Raw genomic sequence first — 25,659 nt, 5'->3', positions numbered from 1 at the left:
CATGCACACACACTGACACATGCGCACACACTGACACATGCACACGCACACAAACTGACACATGCACACACACTAAAGCTGCTTGCACAGCGTCGCGCGGCAACCGCAGTGATACCGCGTCGCTGCCGGTGGGGCAGCGCGGCGGTGTGAAGGGCCAGGCGTCTTCAACAGCGGCTGCTGCTGCCGCCGAAAGTATCAACACGGGGAAAGCTGAGCGGTGGGGCAAAATCTGTGCGCGTTCACGTGGGCGGCGACCGCTTCCTGGTCTACAGCCGCTTTTGTAACCACCTCCCCTCTGCCGCCCTTCCCTCATTGAAATGAACGGAGGCGGCGAGTTGCCGCCTGGCGGTGTGAAAGCAGCTTGACACACACACACACGACCCTGGTATCCACAACCACTCGGCATAACCCAGTAGCCAATCAGAGCACAGGGGAAAGGTGTCAGACGTGTGTATTTAATTATAATTGTTAATATATTTTAATTACTACGAAACAATATATAATGTATGATAATTTATACAACGGGGGATCTAAATCCAGCGATCTGATTGGTTCCTAACTGTAACATAACAATTATACCATGCTAATGCTAGCGGGTTCAAAGCTAGTAGTGACGTCTCAGGCCAGCGGAGTGCTGGTATTAAATAGCGTCCCCGACCTGCGCTTCCCCTCAGGCCCAGCAGAGGGAGCTGACGGTGCGCCACGTCAAGGAGACGGAGAAGGAGCTCAACAGAAACTTCCAGCTGCAGCGGGAACAGTACGAGGCGGCCATTCAGAGACACCTGGCGTTCATTGATCAGGTAACACGCGCACACATGTGTGTATATTAATATATATATATATATATTAAACAAACAAAAATATATATATATTAAAGAAAAATCTATGTAGAGATTTTTAATTATTAATATTTATATGTTTATCACACACCACTTATTGTAGCTTAAATGTTTTGAGTGAAGTGAAGAGTTGTGTAACCACGAGGACACTGGTCTGATAACGACTGCAGGGTTTCCCGCAGAAAATGTGTTAGTTAAGTTGGTCGGGGGCTAGGCCGTGAGAATGGGGGGGTGCTTAACATCATTGTCAAATAACAACTGAAACAAGAACAGTTAAAGAATTTGTGCAATTTCAACTTTACAAATATTCAAAACCCCACTATTATTTATATATATTTATCACACACACATTAATTGTGGCCTAACTGTTTACAAACGTGAGTGAAGAGTTGTGTTTCAATCCTTGTGCATAATGTATAAAACATATATCGGTAAATGTGTAGTAAGATCTGTATAGCATACAGCTACAGTGTTTTCAAGTCTTTATTTGGCCGTCATATCACGCCTGAACCTTTTTGTGCCGTTCCACATACTGTTCCACATAACCTTAAAATATAACTTTGGCAATCATGCTTTGAGCCTACGTCATTTTTCACTGAAGGCAACTGCATTATTTGTCTGGACACGTCACATACGACACGTATAGTTAACAAATATTCGCCGATGGCAAAGTGAAGAGTGAGCTAGTGACACTATTCATCTATTCTTCACATCCCGAGTTTGAGATCTCAATCACGGGATATTGCCTAATATCCTGAGATAGCAAACCAATGAAATCGCGCCATCTTAGGAGGTTCTCGTTGGGCATACTAAAACCAGTTAGGTTGGGTGTCAATCTTATGTATCTTAATATTTTTATAAAGGCGTAGTTAAGGCTAAGCCTTTTCTTGTTGTGCTTGCTGTGAGCTGATCCGATCACGTTGTGAGGGAGCCTGTTCTTCCTGTTGTGCGTTCTGGGGCCTGACCATGCGTTTCCCCGGCAGCTGATCGACGATAAGAAGGCCCTGGGCGAGCGGTGCGAGGCACTGGTGGCCGAGCTGCAGCAGGTGGACCAGAAGTACACCAAGAAGATCTCCCAGATGGAGGAGCAGCACCAGCTGGTGAGCGCTCTGCACCCGCGCTCTGCACCAGCGCTCTGCACCAGCGCTCTGCACCGCTCTACACCGCTTTAAACCGGTTACAACGCACCAGTCGCGCTGAAGTCACGTTGACCCCGAGAGTCCCGCCATCGCCCCCTAGCCCAGCCTCCAGCGGGGGGGGCTGATCCTCGCTCAGGGGGGCTCGGCCCGTCCTTCATACAGACCTCTAGAGTCGTTGATTACTTTAGGGATTAGCAGAAGTAGTAGAAGGGGTAGAAGCTGGATAATGTACAGCAGGCCCGTCACTACCTCGATGACCACGTGATGGCTGTGTCCCCCGTTCCACTGCATGCAGCCTAAGGCCCCAGACACTGGGCCTCACGCCCTCCAGCGGGGGGGCCAGTGGTCATGGAGACACTGGTCAGACCCGGCCAGACCCAGCAGCTAGCCCATGGTATGGATAAGGGCCATGAGAGTGCGTTCCACCGTTAAGACGCGTGCCGTGCTCCCGGTTCCACCTCTGTTGTGCGCTCGTGTGTGTCTGCAGCTTACGTGAGTGTATTTGTTCACCCGAAGGCGCTGCTGCAATGGTCTAACTGTCTTTTCCATGTCTCTTTATTCTTTTTGCTCTCCCCTTTCTCTTTTTCTCTTGTTCTCTTCTTACTTTATCCGTCTGTCTGTTTGTCTGTCTCTCTGTCCGTCTGTCCTTCTGTCTGTCCTTCTGTCTGTCTGTCTGTCTCTCTGTCTGTCCGTCTGTCCTTCTGTCTGTCTGTCTGTCTGTCTGTCTGTTTGTCTGTCTCTCTGTCCTTCTGTCTGTCCTTCTGTCTGTCTGTCCTTCTGTCTGTCTGTCTGTCTGTCTGTTTGTCTGTCTCTCTGTCCTGTCTGTCTGTCTGTCTGTCTGTCTGTCTGTCTGTCTGTCTGTCTGTCTGTCTGTCTGTCTGTCTGTCTGTTTGTCTGTCTCTCTGTCCTTCTGTCCGTCTGTCCGTCTGTCTGTCTGTCTGTCTGTCTGTCTGTCTGTCCCCTGGGTGCGGGTGTGTGGATTTCTTTCTGGCTTTAGGTGTGGCAAATTCTGGGTCCCTTGTGTGAGGTAATATTTCCTTTTCCCCGAAATCAACATGTGCATATCCCCCAAGTCTCCGCCCTCATCAGCACCACCCTGTAACCTCTGTCACCACGCTGCCACCCCCCGCACCCCCCCCCCCCCCCCCCCCCCCACACACTGCTCTACTCTGTTTTATTAATGCTGATGGGATTATCAGGTGACGGCTTTAATATAATAAATCAATATTGGAGGACCGCACCCAAACAGCTGAGTGTTCATGGGAGCTTCAGTTGTGTTTATTTAAGGCTTTGAGGCTTAATTAGGGAACAGGTCTCTGGTACCGGCTGGCCCCTAGTCCGACCTGCTCGTGGGCCTTTGTCCTCTGAGTAGAGCGTGTTGGAATGTGTTGGTGTGGGTGTCCTGTGGTTACCGCGGTATTACTGGTGTTACCGCTGTTGAGACCAACACCGATTACTCGCTGTTGCACACCGGCAACACAGAGTTCTTTTTTTGTGTCCTATTCTGTGTTGTTGACTGCTCTGTTTGAGTTGACTGGATGAGGAGGTTATAGTAGGGCATGTATATAGTAGTGCATGTATATAGTAGTGCATGTATATAGTAGTGCATGCATGTATATAGTAGTGCATGCATGTATACAGTAGTGCATGTATACAGTAGTGCATGTATACAGTAGTGGATGTATACAGTAGTGGATGTATACAGTAGTGCATGTATACAGTAGTGGATGTATACAGTAGTGGATGTATACAGTAGTGGATGTATACAGTAGTGGATGTATACAGTAGTGCATGTATACAGTAGTGCATGTATACAGTAGTGCATGTATACAGTAGTGGATGTATACAGTAGTGGATGTATACAGTAGTGCATGTATACAGTAGTGCATGTATACAGTAGTGGATGTATACAGTAGTGGATGTATACAGTAGTGCATGTATACAGTAGATCATGTTTAATGTGTGGGTGTGGTCCCTCCTGTCGGGACGTCTTCCCACCTCTTCCTGCGCTCTGTGTTGTGTGTTCACGGGAGGACGTGTCCTCCTAAACTTTATTCAGTTAAATGCAAAACGAATGGCTGTCCCGTTCACGTCCTGTTGAACGGTGTGTGTGTGCCTGTCCTGTTCCCATCCTGTTGAACGGTGTGTGTGTGCCTGTCCCGTTCACATCCTGTTGGACGGTGTGTGTGTCTGTCCCGTTCACATCCTGTTGGACGGTGTGTGTGTGCCTGTCCCGTTCACATCCTGTTGGACGGTGTGTGTGTCTGTCCCGTTCACATCCTGTTGGACGGTGTGTGTGTGTCCCTGTCCCGTTCACATCCTGTTGGACGGTGTGTGTGTGCCTGTCCCGTTCACATCCTGTTGGACGGTGTGTGTGTGTCCCTGTCCCGTTCACATCCTGTTGGACGGTGTGTGTGTGCCTGTCCTGTTCACATCCTGTTGGACGGTGTGTGTGTGTCTGTCCCGTTCACATCCTGTTGGACGGTGTGTGTGTGTGCCTGTCCCGTTCACATCCTGTTGGACGGTGTGTGTGTGTCCCTGTCCCGTTCACATCCTGTTGGACGGTGTGTGTGTGCCTGTCCTGTTCACATCCTGTTGGACGGTGTGTGTGTGTGCCTGTCCCGTTCACATCCTGTTGGACGGTGTGTGTGTGTCCCTGTCCCGTTCACATCCTGTTGGACGGTGTGTGTGCGCCTGTCCCGTTCACATCCTGTTGGACGGTGTGTGTGTGCCTGAGCCGTGGTTGGACGGTGTGTGTGTGTGCCTGAGCCGGGGTTGGACGGTGACCGCGGTACCTTCTGGTCCGCCTAGTCCCGGTAAACCAATCAAAGGGATACGGCGGGCCGGTGCATGATGGGGGACCGCTGGGGGGCCCTTCCTCCCCACCTCCGTGTGATGCTGTTCCTTCTTCTCTCTTCACCTCCCGCTGCTCTCCCTGTGGCTCCTCTGTGCTGCTCCGTGCTTCGTAAAGCTGGTGCGTCGTCGCAGTGCGGTGTCTGTGAAGCACACCTCCGGCGTTTAGCCGCAGGGCCAGGGCGTGGACTGCACATCCACTGCAGCACCCCGCACCAACATGGCGGCTATTAATGCCATGGCGATGTGAGGACTGACCTGACATCGCCATGGCATCACAAACGGCCACTGTGTACTTCACATGCAGTCACTGTGAAAGTGTGAACCAACTTGGAGCGTATCGCTGTTTGACGAGTAACTCCAGACACGTAGCCCCGCAGCCTCCCCTGTAGCAGTGGTAGAATGAGCCGGTAAATGTTGATGTATCACCGTGGTCACAGCGGACCTCCTCCTCAACACCCCCCCCCCCCCCCCCCCCCCCCCCCCCCCCCCCCCCCTCCCCCCCCCCCCCCCCCCTCCAGGAGATCAAGAAGCTGAAGGAGCTGATGAGCGCCACGGAGAAGGTGCGTCGGGAGAAGTGGATCGACGAGAAGACCAAGAAGATCAAAGAGATCACCGTCAAAGGTCTGTGGAGGGCTCGTTGTCCACTATCACGTTTACACTCAGGGCGCTGTTATCCAAAGAGACTTACAACCTGTCCAATCGCCAGAAGAAAGAGGAACAACAATATATCTCTGTGGGAACAGTAAGGATGTTCATAGAAACAAGTGCCAAGCACTAACAATTGTTAGGTTAACCCATTAACCTGAGTGTGTGTGTGTGTCCGTTTGTGTGTGTGTGTGTCTTTCTCCGTTTGCGTGTCTGTGTCTGTCTCCGGGTCCGTGTCCGTGTGCGTGTCCGTGTGTGTCCGTGTGTCCGCCCTCCCAGGCCTGGAGCCGGAGATCCAGAAGCTGATCTCCAAACACAAGCAGGAGCTGCAGCGGCTGCGGCTGGCCCACGACGGGGAGCTGCAGACGTCGGACGCGCGCGCCGCTCAGCGCTACGTCCGCCAGGGCGAGGAGCTGCGGCAGCAGCTGGAGAGGGACAAGGACGAGCAGTGTCAGCGGGAGAAGGAGACGGCCAAGCAGAGGTATGGGTGGGGGGGGCACCCGCGGGCGGGCAGCGCACCCACGCCCAGACACCACCTCACACACAGAACACCTGACCTTTACACACACAAGAGGAACAACAATATATCACTGTGGGTACAGTAAGGATGCTCAATGAACCAAGTGCCAAGCACTAAGGCCCGATCCCATTTCTACCCCTTCCCCCTCCCCCTTGTTTTGAAGGGGGAAGGGGTAAGGGGTATAAATGGGATTGGACCTACCAATCAGGTTAACCCATTCCCCGTATACAAAACAGACAGCCAGGGTAAGATGATACACGATGCTAAGTACTATTTTGTGTGCCAGGGCATGCAACATACAATAAGTGCGTACATTAAGTGCCAATTGCCCTTATAGGCAAAGGTACATTTTAGATTCTGTTTGCACCACCATCAGAACAGGGAAGTCACAGCGCTTCCATTACGAGATAAGTGTTAAAGTGTGAAAGGATTTTCAGAATCACATTTGGTCACTGATACTCAGTTAAGACCATCATTTAAAGAAAACGGGCTCCTAAAAATAACGTAAAGATAACGCTAACTCTAACCCAGTGTTTCCGCTAGAAAAAATTGGTGCCGGTCATGTGACCTGGAAGGTTTCATTTTAACGTTTTTTCTTTTTACTTCTTTCGATATTTGGCAGCTGTGAAGCCTGCTGCTGCTGAGTTAAAGTCAAATGTATCGAGAGTGTCTCTGCTGCTTGCAATGCGCATAAGCCTCATGGCACTTCATTCCCCAAGGCGGCTTCGCTGAGCAGTCTTTTTTAGAGCTTAGGGCCCAGAAAATCAAGCCAGGGAAATATTGGCGGGCCGGGTAGGGTCAATCAAAACCCTCATTGTTTTACATGATTTGGCTAAACAATGACCACTGTAGCATATTTAAACAATTATTTCCCTTTTTCATTCTGACCGGAGACATTTAGAATTTTCGGTCCTCCTCATTTTTTTTATTACCGGACAACGGAAACTCTGCTCTAACCCTTATTCCACCATTTAGTTTTCTTGTTTTTTTTAAAGGGAAGTACGATTTTTTTAAGTGACCACAATCAGACTGTACGTTGATGATTGCTTCACTTCTTGTTCGCCCTACAGCTGACCAGCCAGACTCATTTGAATCTATGAAAAGTTCTCTTGTAGCCTATCTGGCTGAATTTGTTTATTATGGTGGCTTTACCTCCGCCTGATAGGCTGTGGTGTATTGTACAATGTGCACCTTGTGTTCAATGACTTTTCTCAGAGTGCGTGTTATGATGGCTTGTTTGGAATGCGTTAATGCTGAAACAAGAGGCTCATTCAACACCTGTCTGCAGCCTCAATGGGGGGGGGGGGGGTGCGGTTAACATCCATTGTCCTCATAACACCATGAGGACGATGGATGTCTTTGTGTTGGTGTATTCCTTCGGTTCATGTCTATTGAAAAGCAACGGAGAACAGGCAGCTGATGTAATCTTCCAGGTCATCACTTGCTGTCGCCTCCCTCTTCCTCTGTCCTAGTTCAGCTTCAAGTGAATCGGGGAAGTTCCGCTTTGGTGTTGCCAGTCAGCAACGAACCTTCATAAATGATAATCAGCATTGTGTGTGTGTGTGTGTGTGTGTGTGTGTGTGTGTGTGTGTGTGTGTGTGTGTGTGTGTGTGTGTGTGTGTGTGTGTGTGTGTGTGTGTGTGTGTGTGTGTGTGTGTGTGTGCGCCAGGTATGAGCAGCAGCTCCAGGAGGAAGAGATGTCCTTGCAGCAGCAGAGGAGGCGTCTCTACAAGGAGGTGTCCGAGGAGAAGGAGAGGCTGGGCCAGCTGGCCGCTCGGTAGGGCCTCATCGCCCTCATCGCCACGGGTTAACCTCGTTACCCGTGCCACACACACCACCACACCTCACACAGAGAGCAGGACAGTCTTGTTATCAGAGGGCCTGGCTGTCGTCTGAGAGGTTCTGGGGTCTTAAACCTTACCTCTCGTCATTGAGCAACATTCAGGGCCCCTTCGTCCTTATCACGGACACGTCTCTCTGACACCTCAGGCGGAGCTGCTTGGGGAGGAGGGCCTGTTGGAGAGCCCCATGCTGTGCAAACACAGAGCTCTGGTTGTTGGGCGGGTCCTTGGCTTCATGCTGCTCTGGTCACCCGGGAAACGTGGCAATAAAACGTCAATCATTTCTCCCTTAAGGTAGAGAACAACCTGCCCTGGCTTGGTTGTTACAGCGATGTCTGCAGAGTGAACACCGTTCTTCCCCTTGGATCAATACTTATTGGCCCACATGTTGTGATACCAGCTGTCTTTCTGCTGCGTTAAACACCTGCATTTTGCCCCCTGGGGATCAATGAAGTGTTATTTGCAGTGACGAGTGTCGAGGCTCTACGGTGGATCCGCTGCCTCAGCGCGGGGCAGGGCACTAGCTGGAGGGCAGCTGGGCTGGTAAACAACGCTGACACACTTGGCTTTGGGCTATGAGACCGTAGAGCAGGGCTATTCAACCTCCTTAACAAGTGGGCCGAAAAGGAAAACCACTGGGGGTTCATGGGCCACACAGAGTAAAACTACGTCAATGAATCGCTGCAAATAAATCCTACTTAAAGTAGTGTTAACTTAATATATATAGTACTACTACATGGAATAAACTTGTCAGACGCATTCCTTCCTTCTTCACTTTTAATCGTATCATTATAAAAGATTTCGTTCTCACATATTTTGGACACGTATTTAGAATTCAACAATGTTGTTTGAATCATCACAAAACAGAACTACTGTACATACGAGACATTTTGAGCCAGTGAGTCAGTGAGAAAGATTCCACTGCCTTGTTTGCCTAGTTTGGCTCATTCTGAGACACTCATGCAGCTTCTCATAGGTCATGGAGCAACGTGCCCTTGTTCTGATTGCATTCATATGAGAAAAGCTAGACTCACACGTATCGGTTGAGCCAAACATTGTCAGAATAAGTGATGCCAGTTCCTGATTGTGGGGTACTGATACTGGCTAGTATCACCTGCTACACACAGAAACCTGATTTGCATGCAACTATGTTTCTCCTTTATTTTATTTATTTTTTGCATGCAACCTCTTGCGGGCCAGAAAAAAATTAAGAGGGGCCGCATTTGGCCCACGGGACGCTAGTTGAATAGGCCTGCCGTAGAGGGTACTTAAAAGCTTAAAAACCAAAACACTTCATTGTTTGACCTTTATATTTGACATTATTTTTATTTGGGGCATTTGGCTTTAATCCGAAGCGACTGATCAACGTTAATAAACACGTCCACGCACCGGCGGCGGAGTCAACCCCTCGAGGCGACAGCCAGCAGGTCAGGAGCAGTCAGGGTGAGGCGTCTCGCTCAGGGACACCTCGACCCTCCGCTAGGAGGAGCCGGGGATCCAACTAGCAAGCATCCGGTGACCAGTCAACCCAATCCATCTCCTGAGCATAGCCGTTCTCCGTGTTCTGGGGGAGTTCTGAAGCAGCGGCGTGTTTGTGCTGGGACTCGGTAAAGACCTCAGAGCCGCGGTAGCATCGTCAGCCTGGGGGTTCTAACGTCGGGGTCGGTCTGTCTGTCAGCCTGGGGGTTCTAACGTCGGGGTCGGTCTGTCAGCCTGGGGGTTCTAACGTCGGGGTCGGTCTGTCAGCCTGGGGGTTCTAACGTCGGGGTCGGTCTGTCAGCCTGGGGGTTCTAACGTCGGGGTCGGTCTGTCAGCCGAGGGGTTCTAACGTCGGGGTCGGTCTGTCAGCCTGGGGGTTCTAACGTCGGGGTCGGCCTGTCTGTCAGCCGAGGGGTTCTAACGTCGGGGTCGGTCTGTCAGCCTGGGGGTTCTAACGTCGGGGTCGGCCTGTCTGTCAGCCTGGGGGTTCTAACGTCGGGGTCGTTCTGTCAGCCTGGGGGTTCTAACGTCGGGGTCGGTCGGTCTGTCAGCCTGGGGGTTCTAACGTCGGGGTCGGTCTGTCAGCCTGGGGGTTCTAACGTCGGGGTCGGTCGGTCTGTCAGCCTGGGGGTTCTAACGTCGGGGTCGGTCTGTCAGCCTGGGGGTTCTAACGTCGGGGTCGGTCTGTCAGCCTGGGGGTTCTAACGTCGGGGTCGGTCTGTCAGCCTGGGGGTTCTAACGTCGGGGTCGGTCTGTCAGCCTGGGGGTTCTAACGTCGGGGTCGGTGTGTCAGCCTGGGGGTTCTAACGTCGGGGTCGGTCTGTCAGCCTGGGGGTTCTAACGTCGGGGTCGTTCTGCAGGCAGCGGGCGGAGCTGGAGGATCTGCGGCGGACGCTGGAGGACAACAGCTCCCTGGCGTGCCACGCCCTCCGGGAGGAGCTGGAGAGGAGCCGGGAGGAGCAGGAGAGGAGGCACCAGGTACGGGGGCAAGACCGGCGCTCTGTGGGACTCCAGGGGGTCCCGGCCCGCGCTGTACACCTTACATTAACATGCAGGGCGTTTAGCAGACGCTTTTATCCAAAGCGCCTCACAGAAGAAGGAGAAACCACCATAGGTCGTAGTGGGTACAGTAAGGATGTTCATAGAGCCAAGAGTCAAGCACTGCACTAAACTAGGATAAAGTACACTACACTTTGATACAGTATGATGCATAACAGTACAGTACAGTAAATTGCCCTACAGTACGATCCAGGACAGTGCACTACTATACAGTACAGTACAGTAATCTACACTACAAGTCAAGGTTTTCCTCGTCCCAAACACGTGATGATGGGGAGATCTCGCGGTCGCTGGCTGAGTTAGGGTCGTATCATTTGAGGGTCAACCAGGCCTGGGGAGGGAGGGTCAACCAGGCCTGGGGAGGGAGGGTCAACCAGGCCTGGGGAGGGTCAACCTGGCCTGGGGAGGGAGGGTCAACCAGGCCTGGGGAGGGAGGGTCAACCAGGCCTGGGGAGGGAGGGTCAACCAGGCCTGGGGAGGGTCAACCAGGCCTGGGGAGGGAGGGTCAACCAGGCCTGGGGAGGGAGGGTCAACCAGGCCTGGGGAGGGAGGGTCAACCAGGCCTGGGGGGGGAGGGTCAACCAGGCCTGGGGAGGGAGGGTCAACCAGGCCTGGGGAGGGAGGGTCAACCAGGCCTGGGGAGGGAGGGTCAACCAGGCCTGGGGAGGGAGGGTCAACCAGGCCTGGGGGGGAGGGTCAACCAGGCCTGGGGAGGGAGGGTCAACCTGGCCTGGGGAGGGAGGGTCAACCAGGCCTGGGGAGGGAGGGTCAACCAGGCCTGGGGAGGGTCAACCAGGCCTGGGGAGGGAGGGTCAACCAGGCCTGGGGAGGGAGGGTCAACCAGGCCTGGGGGGGAGGGTCAACCAGGCGTGGTGAGGGAGGGTCAACCAGGCCTGGGGAGGGAGGGTCAACCAGGCCTGGGGAGGGAGGGTCAACCAGGCCTGGGGGGGAGGGTCAACCAGGCCTGGGGAGGGAGGGTCAACCTGGCCTGGGGAGGGAGGGTCAACCAGGCCTGGGGAGGGAGGGTCAACCAGGCCTGGGGAGGGAGGGTCAACCAGGCCTGGGGAGGGTCAACCAGGCCTGGGGAGGGAGGGTCAACCAGGCCTGGGGAGGGAGGGTCAACCAGGCCTGGGGGGGGGGGTCAACCAGGCGTGGTGAGGGCTGTGGCCCGGCCCCTCTGGCCCCCCTCCAGCGGTGTTCAGCCCTGGGTGGGTGATGGTTAACGGGTTACTGTTTGTTTGGCCCAAGGTGGAGATGAAGTCTTTGAAAGAACGGATGGAGATCGAAAAGCAGACTTGGGAGGAGAACTACATGAAGAAAGAGGTGTGTGTGTGTGTGTGTGTGTGTGTGTGTGTGTGTGTGTGTGTGTGTGTGTGTGTGTGTGTGTGTGTGTGTGTGTGTGTGTGTGTGTGTGTGTGTGTGTGTTTCTTGGGGACCCCTATGCTGATCCTTTTTACTCCATATCTCCTCCCCGTCTGGCTGCGGCCATGGGGGCTGCTCAGAGCACACACACACACACACACACACACACACACACACACACACACACACACACACACACTGGCTGAACTCGGGTTCCAACCTCCACAATAGGCCCTGTGTGGTGCTGGAGGTGTCACTCGTCACTCCCGTCGAGAGCGACGAGTGACACCAGAGAGTCACTTCCCCCGACGGAGAGAGGCGAGCGGGCTTCCTGTTGTGTGTGTTTGACCCCGTGTATCTGTGTGTGTGTATTTTACCCTTTGTGTGTGTGTGTGTATATGTTTGACCCTGTGTGCGTGTGTGTCACACACACACGCACACACACGAGCAGGCTTCCTGTTGTGTGTGTGTGTGTGTGTGTGTGTGTGTGCGCCAGGGATGGAAATTAACTTTTGAGCAAGACACTTAACCCTGACAGCTCCTGACGAGCTGGCTGTCGCCCTGCGTGGTGACTCGGCCGTCGGTGAATCAATGTGGGTATTAACCGGTCGCGACTGGACAGAAGCGACTTCATTGCCATAATTGTAATTGGTGGAGCCTCCCCGCAGGTGGAGTGAAGCCCTGTTACAACCGAAAGTAATCCAGCACAAGCTCCCCACTCGACCTGTTCTCGCCGGCCCTCTCGCTCTCGCCCTGGGCGCCGCTGCCCTCCTCCTCCCCCCCTCTCCCTCCCTCCCCCCCTCCCCCCCTCCCTCTCTCACCTGTTCTCGGCGGCCCTCTCGCTCTCGCCCTGGGCGCCGCTGCTCTCGTCCTTTTGGCCCATTCAACACCACTGTCACTGTGGCTGGTGGGCAAAAAAGTTAATTTCACACACAGTGAACCAATCACAGAACGGGGAGGGACGGCAAGACGATGACGTCTATGAGACACACCCATCGTCTTCTTCCGAATTGCGTGTGTCTCATCTCACGCCGAATGAGTGAGACTTGAGAGCTGTTAGTTACCGGTATATTATCCCGGATGTTGACAGTCGTAGTTCAGCAAGAGAGGCGTAGAAGAAGAAGGGGGCCGGATGTTGACAGTGATGGTTGTGGAACTGTGCAGCGCCGTATGACGAATGTATTGAATATGCAAATGTGATCTGACCTGACTGGAAAGTATTACCGACACAGTCTAGATAGAACTTTATCAATCCCTGTAGGAGAAATTTGTTAATAAAACATAAGAAAAAAATAAGGAATCTCCCACTTCCGGCTTCCATGAAAGAGAACCAAACTAATTCACACAATAGCGTTCATGCAAATCTAGCATTAAAGGTTAATTTAAGGAAGTTCTCTCCAGTCACGCTGAAAGTAGTTCCCAAGCAGTAACGCTTTAATTTACAGTGTCAGAGAATTCTGAGAAATCTGAATGCTGACTAAATTCTCAGAATTCTGACAGTTCAGCAAGAGAGGCGTAGCAGAAGAAGGGGGCCGGGTGTTGTCAGTGATGGTTGTGGAACTGTGCAGCGCCGTGTGACGAATGTTTTGAATATGCAAATTTGATCTGACCTGACTGGAAAGTATTACCCGACACAGTGGCGGGTGAAGTGACACGATTCACCCGCCACCATACAAATCCACCCGCAAATGGCGTGTGGCGGGTGTTAATATCCATCTCTGGTGTGCGCGTGTGTGTGTTTGACCCTGTGTATGTGACCCTGTGTGTTTGTGAATGTTTGACCCTGTGTGTGTGTGTGTGTGTTTGACCCTGTGTGTGTGTGTGTGTGTGTGTTTGAGTGCGTGTTTGTTTGACCCTGTGTGTGTGTTTGTGTGTGTTTGAGTGCGTGTTTGTTTGACCCTGTGTGTGTGTGTGTGTGTGTTTGAGTGCGTGATTGTTTGACCTTGTATGTGTGCGTGTGTGTGTTTGAACCTGTGTGTGTTTCACCCTGTGTGTGTGTGTGTGTGTTTGACCCTGTGTGTGTGTGTGTGTGTGTGTTTGAGTGCGTGTTTGTGTGACCCTTTGTGTGTGTGTGTTTGTGTGTGTTTGAGTGCGTGTTTGTGTGACCCTGTGTGTGTGTGTGTGTGTGTGTGACCCTGTGTGTGTGTGTGTGTGTTTGTGTGTGTGTTTGACCTTGTATGTGTGTGTGTGTGTGTTTCACCCTGTGTGTGTTTCACCCTGTGTGTGTGTGTGTGTGTTTCACCCTGTGTGTGTGTGTGTGTGTGTGTGTGTGTGTGTGTGTTTGAGTGCGTATTTGTTTGACCCTGTGTGTGTGTGTGACCCTGTGTGTGTGTGTGTGACCCTGTGTGTGTGTGTGTGTGACCTTGTGTGTGTCTGTGTGTGTCCCTAGGAGGCGTGGCTGCTGGGCCGGGAGCGGGAGCTGAAGGAGGAGGTGAGGCGCGGCCGCGACCAGGAGATAGAGCTCGCCATCAGGAGGCTGGAGGAGGAGGGCAGCGGCGCCCGCGGCGAGAGCGAGAGGGCGGCCGAGAACAGGTGAGAGGGGGAGGGGGAGGAGGAGGGCAGCGGCGCCCGCGGCGAGAGCGAGAGGGAGGAGGAGGGCAGCGGCGCCCGCGGCGAGAGGGCGGCCGAGAACAGGTGAGAGGGGGAGGGGGAGAGGGGGGGAGGGAGGGAGAGGGGGAGGAGGAGGAGGAGGAGGAGAGCAGCGGCGCCTGCGGCGAGAGCGAGAGGGCGGCCGAGAACAGGTGAGAGGGGGAGGGGGAGAGGGGGGGAGGGAGGGAGAGGGAGGGGGAGGAGGAGGAGGAGAGCAGCGGCGCCCGCGAACAGGTGAGAGGGGGAGGAGGAGAGCAGCGGCGCCCGTGGCGAGAGCGAGAGGGCGGCCGAGAACAGGTGAGAGAGGGAGGGGGAGGAGGAGGAGAGCAGCGGCGCCCAGGGCGAGAGCGAGAGGGCCGGCGAGAACAGGTCGAGTGGGGAGCTTGTGCTGGATTACTTTCGGTTGTAACAGGGCTTCACTCCACCTGGGTGGAGGCTCCACCAATTACAATTATGGCAATGAAGTCGCTTTTGTCCAGTCGCGACCGGTTAATACCCACATTGACTCACCGACGGCCGAGTCACCACGCAGGGCGACAGCCAGCTCGTCAGGAGCTGTTAGGGTTAAGTGTCTTGCTCAGGGACACGTCTACACTCAGCTAGGAGGAGCTGGGGATCAAACTAGCAACCTTTTGGTTACAAGACAACCGCTCTACCTCCTGAGCTAAGTCTTCCAGACAGAGAGACCAGGCTGGAGGTGTTGGGGAACGGTTTATTGTAGAGGTTCAGGTACACCCCCTGAGTGTTGTTGATGCATGGTTTGACCTGGGGTGATTCATTAACCAGGCACCACAGGTGGGCCGCCTCACCGAGCAACAGAGCCAGGCAGTCTGCCTCAGGCCAGGGGAGGCTGCTTCAACCAGCCATCGCCAACACACCCACATTTGTATTGTTTTATCCATTGTGACCCTATTGATGGCCGAGCGCTGATAAGCAGCCCTGGACTTTAGTTATCCTGTGGCTTTGTGTGCTGAGCGCTGATAGGCTGACAGCTGTGTGCACACCAAAAGCAAATTCAAAGTCAACATAACTCACACAAGTTGGCATCACAATTCATAAAACAATCGAATAAAACACAAGACAGGTGGGATACGAGGGGGCTGGAGCTTACAGAGAGCCGGTTGGAACAGATGTGTTTAAGATTTGTGTGCGAGATTTATGTCCGGTTGTCCGACTGATGAATGTGTGGGGGGGTTCCAAAGCCTGGGAGCAGTGCAGCTGCCATCCTAGCACCCATGGTGCCTGTCTCTTCCACACACATTGAGGATACGCATAAGACCATAACGTTTTGAACTGTGTTTAAATATTTACACTTAGTAAACACATTTAGGAAAGTATGGTCCACCTCTTAAGTTTCGCAATATTTACCATCAGGGGACAAATATTTGTGAAAAGACCAGAGGGGGGATGTTTTGAAAGGTTTTGTATCTCTAGAATAGATCAGACACAGAGGTATTCTATTGTCTCAGGAACGCTGACAGTGGGCGGTCCGTTTTGGATTATATCGTTCTATCGCACTGAAGACTGTTACCTTTACTTAGTTAAAGATTCTTATATTTTAGGTCTATTGGTGGAGTAGCATTGATCACTTTGGGGGATCAAAGTGATCCCATCGGGATAGAAATAATGAGCGGAGGAGGGGATAGGGAGACCAGGGGGGACATCCCACGCAACCCCTCCGGCAAATTGCATGCCACTTACCACCCCCGGCAAAGTCCGCCTTCTGACCTTTCTGGTGTCTTCAACGTTGCTTGTGTCTTTCTTCCTCCTCGTCCTCCCTCTCCCCCTCCTCCCCCTCGTCCTCCTCGTCCTCGTCCTCCTCGTCGTCCTCCCCCTCCCCCTCCCCCTCCCCCTCCTCCTCCCCCTCCTCCTCCTCCTCCCCCACCTTCCCCTCCTCGTCCTCCTCCTCCTCTTCCTCCTCCTCGTCGTCCCCCTCCTCCTCCCCCCCTCCCCCCTCCCCCCCCCCCTCCCCCTCCTCCCCCAGGGTGAAGCGGGTGCGGGAGCAGTACGAGGTGGAGCTGCGGGAGCTGGAGCAGTCTGAGCGGGCGGCGGTGGAGAAGCAGCAGCAGCTCAGGAGGCTTCAGACGGAGACGGAGGCGGAGCTCCAGCGGCTGCAGGCCCGTCTGCAGCAGAGGGACCAGGAGATGGAGGACCTGGTGCAGGTGGGCTCCTCAGGCAGCACGGCACGCCCCTCTGGCTCAGCTCGTATAGATCTAGATCTATATATGTATAGATCTATATATGTATAGATCTAGATATAGATATAGATCTATATATGTTGTGGCAACCCGCCACGTTGAGCGTACCAACTCCTCCCAAACAGGACACAATTGTGTTGGGAAAAGCCAAAAAAAGGCATGTTTATTTCAAAAACATAAAAGTCTCTCCAAACACAAAAAAACGTACGACCTGGGAGGAATCAACGGTCCCCTCCTTCGTGGGTGGAATCCCGTCACCCACGAGGACCGGTCTCTCCGTGCAGGAGCTCCAGGGCTGGGAGAGCCCCGAATGAGTGGAGAAGCGGGCTATTTAAGCCCTGCTTCTCCACTTGTTCCTCAGGTGCTCTCAATATCCTTAATTGGCCTGGGCCGGGTTGCCACAATGTATAGATCTATATATGTATAGATCTATATATGTACAGATCTAGATCTAGATCTAGATCTATACATGTATAGATCCATATATAGATCTAGATCTATATATGTATAGATCTATGTATAGATCTAGATCTATATAAGAACCTGTAACAAAGCCAGACCCCCAGTGCTGAGTGAGGTTCTGCCTGACCCGATCAATGATCAATGATCCATGGACCGATCGGACAGAGCCGGGACAAGCTGTCGGCGGAGCGGCGAGGCCTGGCCGAGGTCATCCGGACAGAGTTCGCAGAGCGGCTGGTGGCCACGGAGGAGGAGAACCGCCGCATGAAGGTGGAGGTGGCGGAGGCGCGCGCCCGGCTGCGGCTGGAGGTGGAGCGCGTCAGCAGGGAGAAGGAGGCGGAGCTGGCCGAGGTCCACCAGAGGTGGGGGGGCGGGGGGGCGGGGTCACATCCCCCTTTTAGATGTTGTTCTTCTTTGACCTTATCACAAGCTGAGTTATCTTAGTTATCTCGCTTACCCCAAAATGAGATGTTTTTATTCTTTTTTGTTTTGAACCTTAGCCTAACCTTAACCTTCAGCCCTTTGAGATCTTTGAATGAAAAGGGCACTATAAATAAAATGTATCATACCATCTTGGTGGTGGCGTATTCTGTGAATATTTATAATAAATAATATTTTCTATATTGCACCAATCGGGCTCATGCGATTAAGTTTCCCTTCCAGAGAGACACCTGTTAGTGCTGCCCTCTGCTTATGAGTCAGTGTCTCAGTTGGTTTCCGTTTCGACACGTGTATTAGCATACACGCAGTGTTGTATAGTAGCGAAGTATAAATACTTCGTTACTGTACTTAAGTAGTTTTTTTGGATATTTGTACTTTACTTTACTACTTATATTTCTCTGTACTTTTACTTTTACTTCGCTACATTTTGCGAAGAAAACGGATACTTTTACTCCGCTACATTTCGCTTGAAACCTTCGTTACTCGTTACAAAATCAACTCATCTTTAGAAAAAAAAAAAAGATTCATGAGAGATATGAGAATAACGTCGGGGACTGTGGTAGAACACAGACTGCGAGCCTGTTTGGCGAATCAGCTGTCCCAGCGCACGTTCGCAAAGCCCCCTTGCTTAGTTACTGTTGCTACGTCGATCAAAACTCCTACGACTGTCAACACACAAATGCATGGCTAGGACGAGGGCAAGGGCTATCAAAATTCTACTATTTGTATCAGGCTGGTTTGTACACGCAGTATTACAACACTATCTTATACACTTCACACTCTACTTGCTGCTGACTGAGCACAGTAGATCAATACGCCGCTTGTATCGTTTTCTATCACATACATTTCAAACATGAGGTCCGTTGTAAAAATAAACCAAGGAGTGCATGTTTGATCGATCGTCATTAAAGCTGACTTGATACGAATGTAACAACGTTGTTAAACTAGTGAGATCAGATCCAGCCTTGTGTGGTTGCTATAGAAACGCGTTACCTACAGTTGAGCTAACGTTATTCACCGTAGTTCTAAAGGGAACTACTTTTCGAGGGAGATGAACTTAAACAGAGCATACATTTAATAAGCATGCAATACGAATAAGAAAAAGGCTAATTATTAAAGTATTTGAATTGTTTTATTATGTTGGCCGGCGCGAAGTAGAATAAACGGAATAATCACCTCAAGGCAGGGCAATAAACAGTTTGATATGCCCGGCTCGAGGAAGGTTAACGCCCTCGACTTCGTCTCGGGTGGTAAGCCGTCCACGAGCCGGGGATATCAAACTGTTTATTGCCCGGCCTCTCGGTGATTATTCCTTACTTATTCTCAAAATTCTGACCCTTTGCTTTTTTATTAACAGCAGTTACTTGTACTTTTACTTTCAGTACTTAAGTACATTTAATATCAGAAAAGTACTTTTGATACTTAAGTACAGTAAAGATCAGATACTTTAATACTTTTACTTAAGTACTATTCTAAAAGGTGACTTTTACTTTTACTTAAGTAATTTTCCAGTAAGGTATCTGTACTTTTACTTAAGTATGGCTTTTGAGTACTTTATACACCACTGCATACACGTGTATTAACGCGTATGCTAATTCATACTTTGTGTTCACCTCCGTTATTCCAGAGTGAAGTCGGCCATCTTGAAGAAAGAAGAGACTGTGAGTAGCCTTCGGAAGCAGCATGAGGTGAGCTCTCTCTCTCTCCCTCTCCCTCTGTCTCTCTCTCTCTTTTTCTGTCTGTCTCTGTCTCGGTCCGTCTCTGTCTGTCTGTCTGTCTCTCTCTCTGTCTCCGTCTGTCTCTCTCTGTCTGTCTCTCTCTGTCTCCCTCTCTCTGTTTCTCTGTTTCTCTGTCTGTCTGTCTGTCTGTCTGTCTTCCTCTCTCTGTCTCTCCCTCTCTCTGTCTGTCTGTCTCTCTCTCCTCTCTGCCTCTGTCTGTCTGTCTCTCTCTCTCCTCTCTCTGTCTGTCTCCCTCTCTCTGTCTCTCCCTCTCTCTCTGTCTGTCTGTCTGTCTGTCTCACACGCACACTTTCTCTTTCTCTCTGTGAGCATGCCACACACTTGATGTCAATCAAACTCCCTGTCCTCCCCCTGTTCTGTGATAGGCCGCTTTGAAGAGGGCGGAACACTTGGAGGCCCTGTGGGAACAACAGAGGAAACAGCTGTCAGATAAATAGCCCCCCCCACTGCTGACCCCCCTGCCCCACTCGTACCAAGACTTCTGGATTCCTCCGCAGTGGATGGGGTTGTGTTGGTGGAACCCAAACAGGCTGAAACAAGAAGGCCCCAGAGAAGAGACTGACGCCGTACGATATACCTCAAGTTATACACGACAGGCAAAGGGTGTGTGTGTGTGTGTGTGTGTGTGTGTGTGTGTGTGTGTGTGTGTGTGTGTGTGTGTGTGTGTGTGTGTGTGTGTGTGTGTGTGTGTGTGTGTGTGTGAAAAGAAAGTAGGCTAGGGTTAACTCTGTTTCAAACTTAAAAATCTCTAGAGGGTTAAAAGAGAAGTAAGACAAGAACTGCACTATACGGTACAAGCAAAAATGGAGGAGCAGAAAAAATCGACTTGTGAATAGCTTTGGGATTGGAAAACGCCAGAAAAAGTGTTCCTTGGTAAATAGAAAACACCCAAACACTAATCTGCAACATCGATGGTAGTCCCCAAACACACACTCACACATCTCTTCGGACAAAACCCAAAGCTGAGACTGCAGTACAGTCGAATAAGCCCCGCCCCTTGAGGTCCGGTCATAAATGCCAACACACACACACACACACACACACACACACACACACACACACACACACACACACACACACACACACACACACACACACACACACACACTCCACCCCAAAACCTCAGGAGGAGAAGCAGTAATTAGAGGTCTCTCATCCCGTAAAAAAAGGCCTCAACCCCAAATACCTGCCCCGGGGCTGGGGCAGGGAGTGGAACCAGAGACTCTTGGAACAAGGTCAAATCTGACCTGCTGTAACTTCAGGGGCTAGTGGGTTAGCTCCTCCGAGACATCTTATATAAGAGAGAGACGGAAAGACAGAGAGACGGAGGGACAGAGGGACAAGGAAGGAGAGAGAGAGAGGAGGCAAGGAGGCAGAGAGAGAGAGGGAGGGAGAGAGAGGGAGAGAGAGGGAGAGGGAGGGGAGGGAGGGGAGGGAGAGAGAGGGAGAGGGAGGGGGAGGGAGAGAGAGGGGGAGAGAGGGAGAGGGAGGGGGAGGGAGAGAGAGGGAGAGGGAGGGGGAGAGAGAGAGACCAACTCAGAAGGGGATGTGTTGACACGAGACAGACTGGTCCTGACACTACATGTTTCCAGTCCGAGATGTGAGGAGTTTGTTTATGGTCTGCGAGGGAGGAATGAGGAAGGAGTCAGAGCGTCATTCCCAGCGGGGGATGTGCTTAGGAAACGATCACATGATCACGTGCAACCCTGATCCGTGGCCGAGGCGGGCATGGGGGTGTCTGGTGACATCTGAAACCCAGTTGGTTTGTTTCCATTATTGAACGACGAGGGACGGCCGAGGGAAGGAGATCCTCCCCACGTCGGCCATCAGCGAGAGACGCCAATTCCCTTTTTTTTTTAAATGTATGTTTTGCTTTCTATTTCGGTCGAGGTTGGTTTAAAGCAATACGCTGCAGTGCCATGCTCTCACCGAGCCCAGGGAGGTTCCTTCTAGAACCTCGCTCTGTTTAAAGGCCTGTGGGGAAGAGAGGGAGGACCTGTCACCATGGCAATACGCTGGATAGGTGACTGTGTTCCCAAGGCCGCCCCCCCCTAATTCATATCCATGTCTGAAGATATTTATTGCTTGTTTGTTTTTATTTTTGTGGATCCCTTTTGTATTTATTCTCTTTTCTCAGTCTCTTTGCTTCCCTTGTTTGTAGTATTGATGTTGTTTCGGTTCCCACATTTCACTGTTATCAGAATGGTTTCGTATTGGTATTTGCACAAAGAATCCCAAGTCAACTAGTCCTACAGTTTGCATGCCTTCTGCAAAAGCCAAACGCAATATGGACGGTTATAATTATTGTAATAGTTAAACTAAAACTATGTTATTTTCGGATGCTCCGAGTACAGTATGTCAGTTTTTATTCTGACATTGAATGAATGCCATTCGTTTTTTATCAATATCTTTAAGGATTTATAAAGTTTAATCTAGCCCCTTTATTTTAAGTATTCGTATTGCTGCCACTGTCGACGAATTAAAGTCCTCCTTGGCCCGAGATGACCCAACGGCTCCCTGGTGTGCATCTCTCGATCCGCTCCTTCATCCTGAACACCGGAGCCGCTCACTGTGGTGCGGCCACACCCTGGTGTGGCCGCACACCCTGGTGTGGCCGCACACCCTGGTGTGGCCGCACACCCTGGTGTGGCCGCACACCCTGGTGTGGCCGCACACCCTGGTGCGGCCGCACACTGTGGTGTGGCGCTGGCATTGACATAAATTGTGCCCAGGAGTATTCAGTTGATTAACAGGTTGAATTCAGGTAGAGGGACACCCTAATACATCAGGTACCTTGAATAATCAGTCTTATTTTTCAGACTTTTTATATTATTTAGTCAGTCAGTCTGTCTATCATTGTCTGATTGTGTGTATGGCTTTGTGCTTATATGTGATTTATGATGCCAAGTGCAAGAAAAATACGCCATGGGGCAATCAAGGTTTAATTATCTTATCTATGAAATCAGATAGGCGACCGGACCGGTTTTGGATCTGATTGCGTGTAGTAGCGTGACAGAACGAGAACAAAGACACTTGAGCACATATTTGAGCAAGAACTAAGGATATGTGATTCATTTTATACTTATGTTAGAATGTAATTTCCCAGACAATACCTACCAGCCCTGCCATAACTAGTTGAGTTAGTTCTTGATAAAGCAAAAAAAAACAGGAGTGTTTTTAAAGGGGTGATTTTTCCAGGTTAATAATTGCATTTGGGGGCTACTACTAGAATAGGGTTAAATGCCTGTACGTTAAAAATAGTTTTTGTCTTTATTGGAGATTTCAGAGGTGTAGTATTTGTATTTTATACCAATACTCAATCGCGTCGTCATGCGCACGCAGAACCACTAGGTAGCAAAATCTGATAGGTAGCACAAATTGGCCGAACACCGGCCGTGAGGTCACGGTGGGCGGGTAAAACAAACAGGAAGTAAGCCAATTTCTCAGAAAGCCCTTTGAAAAATCATAACAAAACTTGGTACATAGACCCATGACATCATCATGGGGACACTCATCAAATTCTCTTATTCTCTTGGTCTTCTTTGTCAGACTTTATTATTTAAAGTCTGACAAAAATAATAAAGTCCTGTTTGGCGAAGCTGCCAAACAGGAAGTAAGCCAATTTCTCAGAAAGCCCTTTGACAAATCATAACAAAACTTGGTACATAGACCCATGACATCATCATGGGGACACTCATCAAATTTGGTTTATTGAAGCTATGTTTTAACTTGGCCGCGACAGCCAATCAAACTTGACGGCGAAGCCACCCAACAGGAAGTAAGCCCATTTCTCAGCAACTATTTAACATATCATAGCCAAACTTTTTCAAATTTTGTGACCTTTTACCTCAGGGGGATGTCAAACAGGAAGTGAGCTCATATCTCTCCATGACTTCATGTATCCGAACCAAACTTGGCTCATATGCCGCCTTCAAAACAGCTCAGAGATTTGGAAGCCCTTTCGTGTCTTTACGTAAACGTTTCCTTCGTTCGAAACGAGAGTTTTCAGGAAACGCCCCTCAGATGTTCGTAGGCTATGACATAAAACTGGAAAAACAGATTGTTGGTGAGACTAGACTTCATAACGACAAGTATGGATGTCCGCGGGACCCTTTTTGCGCTTCTTTGCTGAATCATATACATCAGTTAATAGAACTGCTTGCGATGGTTGAACATGAGCGATAATGTTTCAGGGGATTTTTACAATTGTAAGCTATAATGTATCGCAATGCAAATGTTAGAATGGGTGTTAATTTGCCTCTTAATGCTTGCTGCAGGTTCACTTTAGTCTATCAATTGAGATGGCCGGCTATTGTTGTGACGTGATCTTGGAAAACTCGGGAAGCTTTACTTCCGCACGAAACTCTTTCCGTACTAAACTTTCCTCCGAGCTTAAGGTCCGAACCTCCTGGAAACGCTTATTGTTTTGAAGGCAGCAATAGTCTTATGACTCTATCCTGATGATGCCCAAATCATTTGGTGACATTTGACCTCTAGGGCGGCATTAAAACCATAGTGAGTGTGATCATATCTCAGTCTATCTTTTATTATTTATTTTTATTATATGTGAATCTTGTTGAAGTGCTGGAGGCCGTGTGTTTGACGTAGATCCATCTTGTTGCTGTGGCTACTCTGGTCAATTCTGCTTGCAGAATTATCTTGTTGCTGTGGCTACTCTGGTAGAGTAGCCACAGCAACAAGATAGATCTACGTCAAACACACGGCCTTCATCTCTTTCAACAAGTTTCACATCAAAAAATAAAAGATAGACTGAGATATGATCACACTTGATTTGGTTTTAATGCCAACCTAGAGGTCAAACGTCACCAAATTATTTGGGCGGCATCAGCGCCATGTTACCTTGCGACAACGTGCACAATCAACGCACCAAACGATCGCAGCATACGTATGGCAACCCTGATCCGTAGGCGGATGCGTTGTTAGCAGCAGGTCTATTCCAGCCCTTAGAAAGCAACTTCAATGTATTTTCATTGTGATAACCATTTGCCAATAGCTTTCATTGTAAGTGAAATTACTGAGACGTCATCATGTAACCTTCGAACCAATTACGTCTGTCCACCAAAATTAGTTTATGGAGTTGTATTCTGCTTGGCCCCCTCTTTGCTGCTCCCAGCTATATTAATTAGGTGAGTGCTGCATGCAGCGCTCAACTATTGTTCTTCATAAGTTTTATCTTTTATCTTTTTCTTTCTTTATTATTCTCTACAAACTTTGGGACCTATCTCCTTCCTCAATTTTTCACCTAGAGACTCCATTCAAAATTTAAAATATTCAGAATAGCTTGGAATTGCGTGCGCCTCATTTCAGATTTTTTAAATATTTTATACTTTTTAAGATATTCTACTTTTAAAATATTATCTTCTTTTTTTTACCATGGGAGTCAATGGGATTTCAACTGTTTCCCTTCATTCAAACCTTTTAACAAATCTACACACTTGTATCTTCAATAATATCTAAACTGAATTTCGATATAATTTAAACTATCTTCATAATCACAGTTTTAGTTTCAAACCGTCATATTCTACAGTTGGTCCCATTAAGCCGTCTGCCCATTCTGACACTTAAATTACTTAAGACATCGTAACTCGGTCAAATTTCAACCGTTAACCTTAATTTAAACATTTTACCAAATCTGCACACTCGTATCTTCAATAATATCCAAACGGAATTTCGATATCATATAAACTTTATTCAGAATAATAGTTTTAGTTCATACCGGCTTCGTTTTCAGTTGGTCTCATTGATTTACGTTGACGCTGGAGCGTGAGGACGTGCAGCAGTGTTGCCAGATTGGGCGTTTTTCCCGCTAGATTGGGCTATTTTTGGAGGACGTTCAGGCAGCGTTGCCAGATTGGCCTGGCAACACTGCCGGGCCAACCCGTGCAGGGCAATACATTTGACCTTTTACATTTCTGCATTTTTAGCAATGCTTTGCGCTTTTCATTCGGCTGTCACTTTATTTGTTTCCAACCATTTACTTTTTCTTAAATGGTGTGCATGTTTACATTGTTTACTCCATTTAGACTTTTGAACTTCTGTTCAAATCACTAGATTTAAGCCATTTAACGTTTCTTTATGTCTTAATCTATGTGGCTTTATTAAAAAATATTTTCAACCCCACTTTGTAGGCCTACTACAGCCCCCACCGCATTTTCTGCAGGAAATTTTATATTTTTTGTTGTTGATAATAAACTTTTTTTTGAAGGGCAATGGTTCTAGTTTTCACATGATGTTTAATTTAGAGACAATTGTTTTCGTGGCTTGGTTACACAAGCTGAAAACACACCGTAAACCCCCTGGCATGTAGGCTACCGCCCAGCCCACCACAGGATACATCCACCAGGATGAGAACCGGCCCAACGTGAACACAACCCATCTTATCTCAGAGACCTGCAGACTCGGGTGAAAGGTCTGGTCCGTGTGGGTCTCTAGAGACTTGATCATGAACCTTGTTTCATACCAAGGCTTC

The 25,659-nt window shown here is 50.0% G+C and overlaps 1 protein-coding gene across 3 annotated transcripts in view; it reads left to right on the top strand.

Moving 5' to 3' along the window:
* cep131 (centrosomal protein 131) overlaps positions 1-19,838 on the top strand; it is a 35,614-nt gene extending 15,776 nt beyond the window's left edge. For 2 of the 3 annotated variants that reach the window (XM_030339871.1, XM_030339873.1), the window contains exons 15-27: positions 675-800; positions 1,823-1,939; positions 2,976-3,005; positions 5,353-5,455; positions 5,759-5,960; positions 7,669-7,776; positions 10,180-10,297; positions 11,627-11,701; positions 14,130-14,272; positions 16,314-16,491; positions 17,155-17,351; positions 19,058-19,118; positions 19,535-19,838. In XM_030339871.1, the coding sequence (XP_030195731.1) occupies positions 675-800; positions 1,823-1,939; positions 2,976-3,005; positions 5,353-5,455; positions 5,759-5,960; positions 7,669-7,776; positions 10,180-10,297; positions 11,627-11,701; positions 14,130-14,272; positions 16,314-16,491; positions 17,155-17,351; positions 19,058-19,118; positions 19,535-19,606 (1,530 nt within the window). In that variant the 3' untranslated portion in view covers positions 19,607-19,838. The remainder of the gene's footprint in view (positions 1-674; positions 801-1,822; positions 1,940-2,975; positions 3,006-5,352; positions 5,456-5,758; positions 5,961-7,668; positions 7,777-10,179; positions 10,298-11,626; positions 11,702-14,129; positions 14,273-16,313; positions 16,492-17,154; positions 17,352-19,057; positions 19,119-19,534) is intronic. The other variant, XM_030339872.1, reaches the window with a different exon arrangement.
* Positions 19,839-25,659: the final 5,821 nt, after the last annotated feature.

The sequence above is a fragment of the Gadus morhua genome, chromosome 18, assembly GCF_902167405.1.
Source record: "Gadus morhua chromosome 18, gadMor3.0, whole genome shotgun sequence".
In the NCBI taxonomy this organism is placed as follows: Eukaryota; Metazoa; Chordata; class Actinopteri; order Gadiformes; family Gadidae; genus Gadus; species Gadus morhua.
Note: the sequence above shows the minus strand (reverse complement) of the source record. Positions and strands in the feature narration are given on the sequence as shown.